This window comes from Carettochelys insculpta, chromosome 2, assembly GCF_033958435.1.
Source record: "Carettochelys insculpta isolate YL-2023 chromosome 2, ASM3395843v1, whole genome shotgun sequence".
Taxonomy (NCBI): domain Eukaryota; kingdom Metazoa; phylum Chordata; order Testudines; family Carettochelyidae; genus Carettochelys; species Carettochelys insculpta.
Genome location: NC_134138.1, coordinates 155,541,781 through 155,553,869, shown reverse-complemented (window position 1 = coordinate 155,553,869; position 12,089 = coordinate 155,541,781). Strand labels below are relative to the sequence as shown.

The 12,089-nt window shown below is 45.2% G+C and overlaps 1 protein-coding gene across 4 annotated transcripts in view; it reads right to left on the bottom strand.

The window, feature by feature from the left end:
* Positions 1-12,089, bottom strand: part of SLC6A19 (solute carrier family 6 member 19) — a 98,448-nt gene that overhangs the window by 40,093 nt on the left and 46,266 nt on the right. For 3 of the 4 annotated variants that reach the window (XM_074985976.1, XM_074985978.1, XM_074985975.1), the window contains one exon: positions 3,070-3,210. The exons of the other annotated variant lie outside the window; for it this stretch is intronic. In XM_074985976.1, coding sequence (XP_074842077.1) covers positions 3,070-3,202 — 133 coding nt within the window. In that variant the 5' untranslated portion in view covers positions 3,203-3,210. The remainder of the gene's footprint in view (positions 1-3,069; positions 3,211-12,089) is intronic. 4 annotated transcript variants of the gene reach the window in all.

Below are 12,089 nucleotides of genomic sequence, written 5' to 3'. Positions count from 1 at the left end.
GACTAGATGACCTCCTGAGGTCCCTTCCAGCCCTGTGATTCTGTCTCTGAGTCACAGTACTTCCTGAAGCAACTGCTAGAGTCAGGCATTTTATGCACTGCCATTGGCTCAGGCCTAAAGATTTTTCTTGAAGACAAAAATCTAACCCTGTATGTTGAAAACATAGGACCAGATTCTGATAATCCTACTCATGATGCCTAATACCCTACTCCACAGGCGGGCTCACTGAGTTCAAACTAAACCGAGAGATCAATTTGGCACTAAGGAAATTATACAATTTTTAAACTAAAACCATGGCTTTTAATAGGATTTGAATGCAATATATTTTATATAAAACAAACATTTTAAGTAACTAAACTTAAACTATTTTTATTAATATTGATTAGAATGTCAAGATCCAGCATTTAATACATCCTGAACATATGCAGCTTTATAATATATTCTTCTCTTGCTATGCATGCAACTCCCATTAGCGGAAATGTATCTCTGTGATAGTTGAGAAGGACACTTTTGCATTCCACTTGGCTGGACTGACAGCAGGGAGAAACAAGTGTTTACAAAAATTGAAGATATGATATTGAACTGACTTTAAAGACTTTGATGTGTCCCATCCTGACAGCTCTGAGAACTAAATTGGGGAATAGGTACAGCATGGATAAAATCTGTAGTGTAAGCTTCCCCTCACCAATGTGGCTCATCAGCATTTCTGATAGTTTCTGGGCTGAACATGTAACTCTAACAAACCAGTCAGCGACAGAAAAAAAAAGGCTTCTCTGTATTTATTACCTAGCCGTGAAGCTGGGAATATCATACAAAGTTATTCATTATGTAAAAAGTTGCCATCTATACAATGTGATTTACCTGTGAATTGCATCTCACAGTAAACATGCTCTACTCGGGACAAATGACCATACTGATGCACGCATAAAAAGTAACATATACCCCCAAATCTTCAGATTGCTGTAGAAGATTTGCATTTATTAGCCATTATTTTGTTGATGGCAGGTTTTGAGCAAGACTGGTTTATCCATAGTCCTGAGCAAGAGGTGGTGTATAACCTGCACCATCCTAGGAGTACTGTCCTTTCTGGTAGGTAGCAAATTATGAGAGCCCTACACTGGCTCAGCTAAGAAGCAAATGTGAAAGAACCCACTTACTCTTGTACTCCCAGACCTGAGGACTGGGTAGCATGCACCCATGCCTCATTAGCATATTTCAGGCTGTATATTACCATGCCACTTTCGAAGAAAGTGGCCTGTGTAAAAACAGCCAGTAAGTGCACATACAATTGGCATGTGGCCAAAAGGTTCTCAGTCACCTCAGGATTAAGAGCATTGTAGTGAGTTCCACAGGGGTCAGCAACCTTTCTGTGGTGTAGGTGCCAAAATTTCACCTTTTGACATCTGCGTACAGTATGGGTGCCAGTGAAACTTTTTAAAATCACTAATAGTCCAACTTACAGTAGCTTCATTAATAAATAAATTAAGATGTAGAGCTTTACTGTTTAGGTTGTGGTTGGTAGCATTAGCTGGTCTTTTGTTAATCTACAGGCGGCATGGCTTTGAGCAAGCTCCCAGCTGCATGAAGGAGCACTGGTGGGGCTGAGCTCCTGCCTTGCGTGTCAATGAAATTTGGCTCATGTGTCACTCTTAGCACCTGTGATGGGGGTTGGTGACCCCTGGGTTACATCTTAAAACTGTTTAGAGGTTGAAGCGGGGGCAAAGTGCTGCCATTTATTAAACATGGCATATTATTGGAAACAAAACACCACAGTACTCCAGGATCTGCACTGGCTGCCTATTGGTTTCTGAAAGAGTCTAAGTTGTTACCATGACCTATAAACACCTCAGTGGGCTGAGACATGCCTGAGACCACTTGCCTCACCATGGCACACTGGCACAGCTGAGGTCAATAGTGATCTTTTCTTCTTGGCTATGTCAACAATACAGTGATCTTTCTGAAGAAGTTCTTTTGAAAGATTTCTTCTGAAAAAACTTCTTTTGAAAGAGCATATCAGCACACAAAAAAAGCGGATAGAAAGATCAATCTGCTCTTTCGATAGAGAATATCCACACAGCCCCCCGCTTTTTCAAAAGAACAGGCCAGGGATCAAAAAATCCAGCACCATGAAGACTGATCTATCGAAAAAAGGTCCCATGGAGCATCTACACGTGCTTCTTTTTTCTAAACAAGCTTTCAAAACGAGGCAGTCTTTCTGATCCGGGAGAAGAAGAGGGCTTCCAGAAGAAGAGCCAGGTTCTTTCAATTTTGGATCAAAAGAGAGCATTTTGTATGTAGATGCTCTGCGTATTCTTTTGAAAAAGGGCTGAATTTTCTGAAAGAACTTGCTAGTATAGACACAGCCCTTGTGTTTAAAGAGAAAAGGCTTGCAGCAGGACATTGTGAATGATCCTGGAACACTACAATTAACCTCTCCTCAGTTCTTCTTGGTCCTATATAACCCACATTTGGTGATTCCCCATCCGCCAACCCTACCCAGGCACATAGCAAAAAAACATTTATTTCCTAGGGGTTATGAAGAAGGTGAAGTGCAGGTTCCCAGGGAGACCTTTTACAAGTAATATGAGAAATGAAAAAATGTATGCTTAATAACGTACACAATGCTGCATACCTATCACTACTTACAACTGACAACCATGGAGACTGAGCTCTTCTATCTAGCCTCAAAATAACTACAACACAGGTTGTTGGCACACTTAAAAAAATTAATTCCAATTCTCGAGAGAAACAGTTCAAGCCATATTCCCCTTTTTCAGAAACATTTCCTATCTCCGGTAATCTCTCTAAAACCAGAGTGAGTTTTCAAGTGTGCCTTCTGTTCCTGTAAATGGGACAGCAAATAGTTATCAGATGGTAACAGCTTTTGATCACTATTAACCTGGGTTGCATTCAGGTAAACAATGTAGAAGTAAATTTCTGAACACATAGTACATCCCATTAGGTATTCACTCTGCTCCAGTGAAAAACCATAACCCCTCAAGGTCAAAATTAATTATGTGCGCTTTTGTACAGGCTGTTCTGTTTAGCTGTTAGCTTCCTGAGACATACCAACTCCCTTCAGGGTAGGATGGATAGAACTCCAGACTCCCACGCTGCCTTTTCTCAGTCTTTGACCAATAGCAAACTCAAGATGAAGCAGTGGGATGCCTTCCAGGACAAGCAAAATGAGAAAAGGGATCATAAAGGCTCCTGAAATAAAAATAAAGATAATTATTTCATGTGTGGAATATGATGATGACGACGGGATTTCAGTTTTATGAGGCATGTCTAGGCAATATGGAAATTAAAGCAGATGTAAAACGAGATGGAAATGTTCTTCATATAGAACACTTTTCTCTGAACAGTGTTTTTTATTAACCTTCATTGTGGAATTTGCTCCTTCATGTGCAAAACATGCCACATCTACTCCATTTAAAGATGTGCTTAATTTACTGATCAGAGTTTTTAGCTCCAGGAATCCCTGGAAGACATTTCTGCTAAAGAAATTCAATGTAACCTCCAGGAGGCATACTAAGTGGCAGGGATAAGCATCAGAAAGAGCCAGTGCCTGTCTTCTGACTGTTTCTAATAGCCCAGCCCCCCAGTGTTGACCTTCCGTGCAATCTGTGTGTAAAGCAAAATCACATCAATGTAAAGGGCTCAGATGTGCTGCAAATGACAGTATATAGTGTCCTTGTGACTCTTCACTTTGCCATTGTGGTCAATTAGAAGATATAGACCACATATTTGCAGGCTGCACCCACTGGCAAAAGAGGGAGAAGGAGTGGTGACAGCAGTGGCAGAGGAAGAGGCACAGACTAAACTGCAGTGGCAGAGCCAATTCCTTCCCCAGCTCCAGCCCTGGCTTGCCTGATCCAGCCTGTGAGGCTCAGGGCTCCCCTCCCTCCACTCTGCCATGGGCTGGATGCCAGCAAGAGAAACCCTAAGCCTGGGGTCTGGACACAGACTAGCCTCAGTCCTATCCAGAACGTGAGCAGGGGGTTCTCCACCCCAGTATAGTGGAATGGATTCCAACTCTTAGGCACCAACACTCTAAGCCTAGGTATAGACTAAACAAAGTAAGTCCACCGCAGATACACAATTCTAGCTATGGCAATTGCATGGATAGAATTGACGTATCTGTGCTCAGCTTACTTGGCCATTCTTACTGAAGAAGGGACATCCATTACTCCTTGTGTCTCACAAGGAGTACAGGGGTCGACTGCAACCCACGAGAAGTTGATTTTGCATGTCCCTACCAGACACGCAAAATGTAACCCAGAAGATCAACCCTGTGTGAGTTGATTTTCTGGGCTTGTGTAGACATAGTCTGAGGAGAAATACACATAAAGCATTCCAATTTTATAGATATTAGATAATGGGATTACAAATGAAATTCTTTTGTGTAATAGTTCTTGAGAGCAAAACCATTAACCTTCTAAACTAAATGGATAGACATTGATTTAGAATAACTGAGTGTAAAGTTTAAGCTCCCATGTTTTTATGGAATTATATTTGAAATATGAATATGCTTTGTGCAAAACGGGACAAGTAGCCTATCATTCAAGAGCTTGTGAGCCCCTGAATATGTACATTCTATTTTATGTGCACATATCTTTCTTCTATGTGAAATTAGAAATATGAAGTGTAAACCTGTTTATTAATCTAGGTCTTCTAATGAAAGTTATCAATGGTACTTAAAGAACTTAACAGACCAGTGTTCAAGGCAATGCTCTGTGAATGGTCTTGTTTTTTTTCTGTAAGCCCAAAATGTGTATGGTCCTACAAAGGCATGTGACTATGACATCTGTTGTTGGAATCCATCTTGAATTTGGTATTTTTCCTCTGGGATGGGGAGAGTAAAACAAAGACTTCCTGTGCTGGAGAAATTCTGTTTAAGGAATCCGAAACAAATAGTGATTGTCTTCAGCTGGCTTCACAGAATGTTCCCCGCCCCAAAGGGAGACATAAAGAGACCTGGAAATAAAGAGCTCTCACAGGGGTTGGTGAGAAGGAAAGCAGTTGTACCCAGGTCAGAAAAAGAACAGCTCTGGCTTGTCAGATGTTACCTGACGTGAGGACTAGGGTGAGAAATTGTGATTTATAACAAATTCTCTTAGCACATTAGGCTTAGCTGGTGTGTTTTGCTCCTTTTAGCATGGTAATTTACTTTAGAGTTTCAGTCATCACTTGCAACCACTTAAATCCTACTTTTTATACTTATTAAAATTAGCTTTGTTTATTATTAAAACTCACGTAAATAATTGCCACTTAGTGGAGCACAACAACTACGTATACTTATCGTTTCATTGATAAAGAGAGTGAATTCTATGAGCTTGCTCTGGTTAAACTTTTATATACATTAACACAGATTCATTAGGGGTTTTGGTCCCTTTTGTGGGCCGTGCTTCTGGGTACTGTCAAGTCCCTGTATCTGAGCCCTCACCAGTGTCTGTGTCACTTTGCAGGGGGGATGTTACCCCAACTCTGTGCTTTGGCTGGGGGAGACCTATGTTTCTGGCCCAGCAGGACAGGGTGGAGCAGCGCTGTAGAGGGCAGGCAGGTGTGCTCATTGGTGTGATCAGCACATCAAACGACAGTCTCAAGGGAATCTCTATGACCCAAGCCATCACACAGTGTTTAAGAAGTTTGACTCTGAACATATTTAGCTACATGAACACTACTGTAATTACATTAAGTAACATAGCAAATGCCAATACCCAGTTCCAGAGATAATTGCGTTTCTTTTTTGAACTAGGATTCAATCTCAAAGTGCTAATTTTGGGGAAAAAAAAACTTTCTTGTTTCTCTCCTTCACTTTTGCTACAAGATTCTACTGGAGAATTTAGTAGTTGGTAGTACCATAAAGTCCTTAATGAAGAATGAGACTTTAATCCCCATTTTAGTGTTATAATTCAATATGCTAAAATTGGTTTTGATGGCATCTGGATTACTATTCCTTCTCCTTTAAATATATTGAGAAATCTAACTTCATTGAATAATTTTGAACATAAAATAGAAAAAAAATTGTGTTGCCTTCACTTAATTTCCAATAATCATCATATGCAAAATTTAGTCTAAAATATTTTTAGACACAATAACTTCTTGGGGTGTCTTCATGAACTGTGGTTGAGCTCCATAGGTGAAGTACTGCAGTGTGTTGATTGTTGACATGGTATCACCACCAACAAAACTACAGTCAATCTGATAACAATGGCACAAGAGTCAACAACCTGTATACCACAGAGTATCAAGGTTTGCCCGAGACTTATGGTAATTGTATACTTAGAAGATTTTACTAGGATTGTCAGCTTAAATATTACATCCTGTGCTCTGTCATGGATAAAACAAAAATGTTTAACACAGTGAAATAAATGGCATATGTCCCAGTAAAGATTAATCATAAACAAGATATAATGTCAGAAATATCCACGGAAGAAAATAAATGTTATCTTAATTATGGCAGCTGAATTGTCGGTGTAAATTTCCTAACCATTACACTGTGGTCAGATTGACATCTTGTGTATTCGCTAGTGACATATTTTAAATTTTTAGTAGTTTTATTTGAAAGGATACATGTTAAATGGTATCATTATACCATGCCACAGTAAATATTTGCCTTTCAAAAAAGGAACTACAAACAAAGCCAATGAAAAAGAAAAACAGTGTTGCCACTTGTGACAGGGTTCTGTCAGAGAAGACCCCCTTGGGAATGTTCCCCAGCGTGCTGATCATGCCACTGACACCCACCTTCTTGCTCTCTGTGGCTCCCCACCCTCCTGTCCTGCTGAGCCAGATTCTCTGGTCTCCCCCAGCCAAGACACAGAGTTGGGGTTCCCCCACCCCTACAGAGCAATGCAGACATTGATTTACTTCTGCTCTGGAAGGCTGCAGTTCTAGGGCACAGCACTCAGGAAATCAACCCCCCAGAAGGTATCAAATCCCCAAATAAATCTGTCTCTCTGGGCAAAAGATTTCCACAAAGAGGAAAGAGAAGTTACTCACCTGTGTAGTAACGGTGGTTCTTTGAGATGTGTCCCCATGGGTGCTCCACAGTAGGTGTCAGGCTCGCCCCAGTGCCGCAGCTCGGAAAATCTTCTGCAGTCTGTCGGGTCGCGCATTCACCGATGCTCGTCGGCTCTTCGCGCGCTTACGGTCACGTGCGCGATCCAGTCCCTGCCAGTTCCTGATCAACCACTCCGGATGCCCCTGAGAAACACACAAACAGAGCTCCGAAGTGGGGAGGAACGGGTGGGTAGTGGAGCACCCACGGGGACACATCTCGAAGAACCATCGTTACTACACAGGTGAGTAACTTCTCTTTCTTCTTCGAATGCTCCCCGTGGGTGCTCCACAGTAGGTGACTACCCAGCAGTAACCCCCCCCCCGGCCCCGACAAAGGAGGTGGGTACCCGATTTATGCGCAGCTTGCCCGTGAAAGGACTGCTGTTGACAGGCGTGTATCCTCATCAAGCATCTTGTGCATGGCGTAGTGCTTGGCGAAGGTGTCATAGGAAGACCATGTCGCTGCCCTGCAGATATCTCTCAGCGCGATGCCTTTGAAGAAGGCCGTTGACGCCGCCATCGCCCTAGGAGAGTGGGCTCTTGGCGGAACTGGCAGAGGAGTCTTGCAAATCTCGTAACACAGTCTTATGCAAGACACAATGTGATTTGAAATCCTCTGTGAAGATAGAGCTTCTCCTTTTGACCTGGATGCAATGGACACCAGGAGTCTGTCCGTTTTCCGGGAAGGTTTAGTTCTATCGATGTAGAAGGCCAGTGCCCTTCTTACGTCAAGTAAGTGCAACCATGCCTCTTCATTTGAGTTGTAAGGCTTAGGATAGAACGAGGGCAGCACTGTTGCCTCGTTGATATGAAAGTCTGAAGAGACCTTCGGAACGAAGGCTGGGTGTAATCATAAGACCACCACTTCATTTGAGAAGATTGTGCAAGGTGGTGTGGACATTATGGCCGCGAGCTCACTCACTCTGCAAGCTGACGTGATTGCCAGGAGGAAAGTCGTTTTAATAGTAAGTAGTCGAAAGGGGACCGTAGCCAATGGTTCAAAGGGCGGTCCCGAGAGGGTGTGTAGAACTAGGTCTAAACTCCATGACGGCGGTATTGGTTTCCGAGGGGGGTACAGATTCACCAACCCCTTTAGGAAACGCGAGACAACAGGATGGGCAAACGTGGTTGATCCATCCTCTTCATGCCAAATCCCTGATATAGCCACCAGATGCACCTTTATAGAGGATAGCGAAAGTCCGTTTTGTTTGAGTTGTAGCAAATAATCCAGAATCGTAGGTATGGTGGCGTCCTGGGGTATTAGTTGCCTGGAGGAACACCATTTGGAAAAACACAACCATTTGTGCTGATAAGTCTTTCTGGTGGAAGTTCTCCGACTACATTCAAGGACTTGTTGTACTCCCTCTGAGCATGTAGTCTCTAAGGCGCTTAGCCATGGATTAGCCATGCTTGTAGCCGAAGTCTCTTTGGGTGCAGGTGCAGTATTGACCCCCGAGCCTGAGTGAGAATGTCCGGTACTGTTGGTAGGGGAAATGGCCGATGTTGAGCCATGCGCAAGAGCAATGGGAACCACTGTTGCCGGTCCCAGGTTGGGACTACGAGTATCATGCGTGCTTTCTCCCTTCTGGCCTTCTCCAAGATCTTGTGTATAAGTGTCGTAGGAGGGAACGCATAAAGTAGAGGGCCCTTCTATGGGATCATGAAGGCGTCCCCCAAAGACTCCTGTCCCATGCCCGCTCTGGAGCAGTACTGGGGACATTTCTTGTTTTCTCGGGTGGCGAACAAGTCGATTTGGGGAAAACCCAATCTGCAGAACACTTGGTGAAGGAGGTCTGGACAGATCTGCCACTCGTGAGTGGGTGCAAAGTGTCTGCTGAGTTGGTCTGCCTTGACGTTGTGGACCCCGGATAGGTATGAAGCCTTTATGATTATATTGTTGGCGATGCACCAGTTCCAGAGTCGGACCGCCTCCGCACAAAGCGCACGAGACCTGGCTTCCCCCTGTCGGTTTATATAAAACATGGTGGTGGTGTTGTCGGTATTCACGCCGACTATTTTTCCGCGCAGATAATTGTGAAAATGCCTGCACGCATTGAACACTGCCCTGAGCTCTAATATGTTTATGTGCAGTGTCTTCTCCGCGGGGCAACATAATCCTTGAGCGGTTTTGTTGTCCATGTGAGGCCCCCATCCCATATGGGAGGCATCTGTTGTAATGAACACAGTAATTTGCGGTTGGCGGAAGGGCACCCCTGTTAGGAGATTCTTGGGGTTTCCCCACCATGTTAGCGAGCTTCGTGCCTCTGTTGTAAGTGACACCCTCTTGTGGACGGTGTGGATTGAGGGTTTGTACACGGTTGCCAACCAATGCTGCAATCCTCGCATATGCAGCCTGGCGTTTTGCACCACAAACGTGGTGGTTGCCATATGCCCCAACAGTTGTAAGCACGTGAGAACTGGAACAGTGGGGCTGTACGTTAGTAGTTGTACGAGAGATTCGATGGCACGAAAACGAGCCTCGGGTAAATACACCCTTGACGTGACTGAGTCTATCTGAGCCCCTATAAACTCTATATTTTGCGTGGGGTCGGTCTTTGACTTTGAGAAATTGATGATGAGGCCCAGTGAGGTAAATGCTTTTGTGGTGATGTGTATCATCCGTAATACCTCCGCACGGGAAGTTCCCTTTAGCAGTCAATCGTCCAGGTACGGGAAAATGAAAACTCCCTGTCTGTGTAGGTATGCTGACACCACCACTAAGGTCTTGGTGAAGACTCTGGGTGCTGAAGAGAGTCCGAACGGGAGGACTCTGGACTGGAAATGATCTGTGCCCACAAGGAACCGGAGGAAACGCCTGTGGGCTGGATGAATTGCGATATGAAAATACGCATCCTGTAAGTCGAGGGCTGCAAACCAATCGCCATGGTCAAGTGCCCTGATTATTGAAGCCATTGTAGTCATTTTGAAGCGCTGTTTGCGTAGGTACTGGTTCAGTGCACGTAGATCCAAAATGGGTCTCCACCCTCCTGTCTTCTTTTCTGTCAGGAAATACCTGGAGTAGAACCCTTTGCCTTGAAATTGTTCCGGTACTCTCTCCACCGCCCCTATGAATAGGAGGTGGTCCACCTCCCGCCTTAATTCCGGTAGGTGAGAGGGGTCTCTGAGAAGAGATGCGGTGGGAGGATTTGGTGGAGGTAAAGACTGGAAGGGGATCGTGTATCCCGTGTTTACAATCTCCAATACCCACTTGTCCGACGTGATGCTTTTCCATTGTGGGTAAAATGGCTTGAGTCGGTGATGGAACATGTACTGAGATTAGCACTGAGGTACGGTCTTGGCTTCGCGGCCCTCGACATACCCGTCAAACTTGCTGTCTTGCACTTTGCCCTGCGGAGGCATTGCCCTGCTGAGGCCGGAGCCTAGGGCCCTTATAATGTGTTTGTTGATGACGTCCCTGATCATACCCCCGTTGAAATGGGGTACGTTGCTGTTGGTAACCATAACGGCGTTGCTGAGGATAAAATTTCTTCCTTCTGAACGGTGGGGTATATATCCCCAAAGTCCGAAGTGTCACTCTGGAATCTTTGCTCGAGTGTAGGACTGAGTCGGTCGATTCAGCAAACAATTTTATTTTGTCGAAGGGGAGGTCTGCAATTTTGACCTGTAACTCCTTTGGAATGCCGGATGTGTGAAGCCATGACTCTCTCCGCATTACCACTGCAGTGGCCACGGCGCGGGCCGCTGTGTCCGTCACATGCAGTGCAATCTGCACGCCCGCTCGAGAAGCCGCGTAGCCCTCTTGCACAATTGCCTTAAGAATTGGCCTTTTATCCTCCGGAAGGAAGTCCATGAGGGCAGTAAGCTTGGAATAGTTGTCGAAATTGTGATTCGACAAAGGAGCGGCATAGTTGGCCATGCGGAGCAACAGAGTAGAGGAGGAGTAGGCTTTTCTACCCAGAAGATCCAGCTTCTTTATGTCCTTGTCCAATCCCCCAGATTTGTACTGGGACGATTTGGACCTGTGTTGGGACGATTCAACCACTTGCGAGTTTGGCTGTGGATGACTAAATAGAAATTCCATACCTTTCGCAGGGACAAAGTACTTTTTGTCCGCTCTTTTGTTGGTAGGAGGAGCGGATGCTGGAGTCTGCCATATATTAGTGGCTGCCTCCATGATTGCATCGTCCAGAGGAATAGCAATTTTAGAAGAAGATGGAGGCCTGAGGTTTTTAAGGAGTCTGTGGTGTTTCTCCTGCACCTCCACCACTTGAATATCTTGGGATCGAGCTACTTGTTTGAACAGCTCCTGGAACTGTTTCAGGTCATCTGGGGGAGAAATGTCTCCAGGGACCACGGCCTCGTCTGGTGAGGATGAGGAGGCATCACTATGGTATCTCTCCTCCAATTCCTCTGGATCCTGGCTGTATGATGTGATTGCCTTTGTGGAATTTCGAGGTGGGGTTCAATGTCTTTAGACCCAGCCTCTGATTGGGGAACTCGTGGTGTTCCCCCAGGTGGAAGCAGAACACTGTGGTGTTGAGGGGTGGTCGACGGGGATCCATAGTGAGACGTCGACCGCCTATGCTGACGCCCCGCATAATGATGGCGGTCGTAGCAACAGGGACAGGGGCCCGGCGATGGAGACCTGGACCATGACCCAAGGATGTAAGGATGGTGCCTGGAATGTCGAGACCTCCGAGATGATACCGACGTACGAGGAGAGCCTCTGTGAGAAGACTCGTAGGGATCTCTGCTAGATGATGGAGAAAAGCATGCAGACCCCTAGGATGGACTCCGAAGAAAAGGAGAAGGACGTCTGTGGCAGGCTGAAGGTGTTGCTGCCTGTCAAATCTCCGGTGGTGATCGTGGTGACAGAGGCAGCGCAATTACTTCAGGAGAGGGGCTGCGGTGCCTGGTCTTCGTTTTAGCCTTTACCCTCTCGGGTGGTCTTATCGGTGAACTTGGTACCGGAGCAGGTGTCATGTTGATTTCCACTGCTCCCGGTGCCATTGTTGCCGGTGCTGTTGATCCCGGTGCCGTCGTCCTCGGTGCCGTCGATCCCG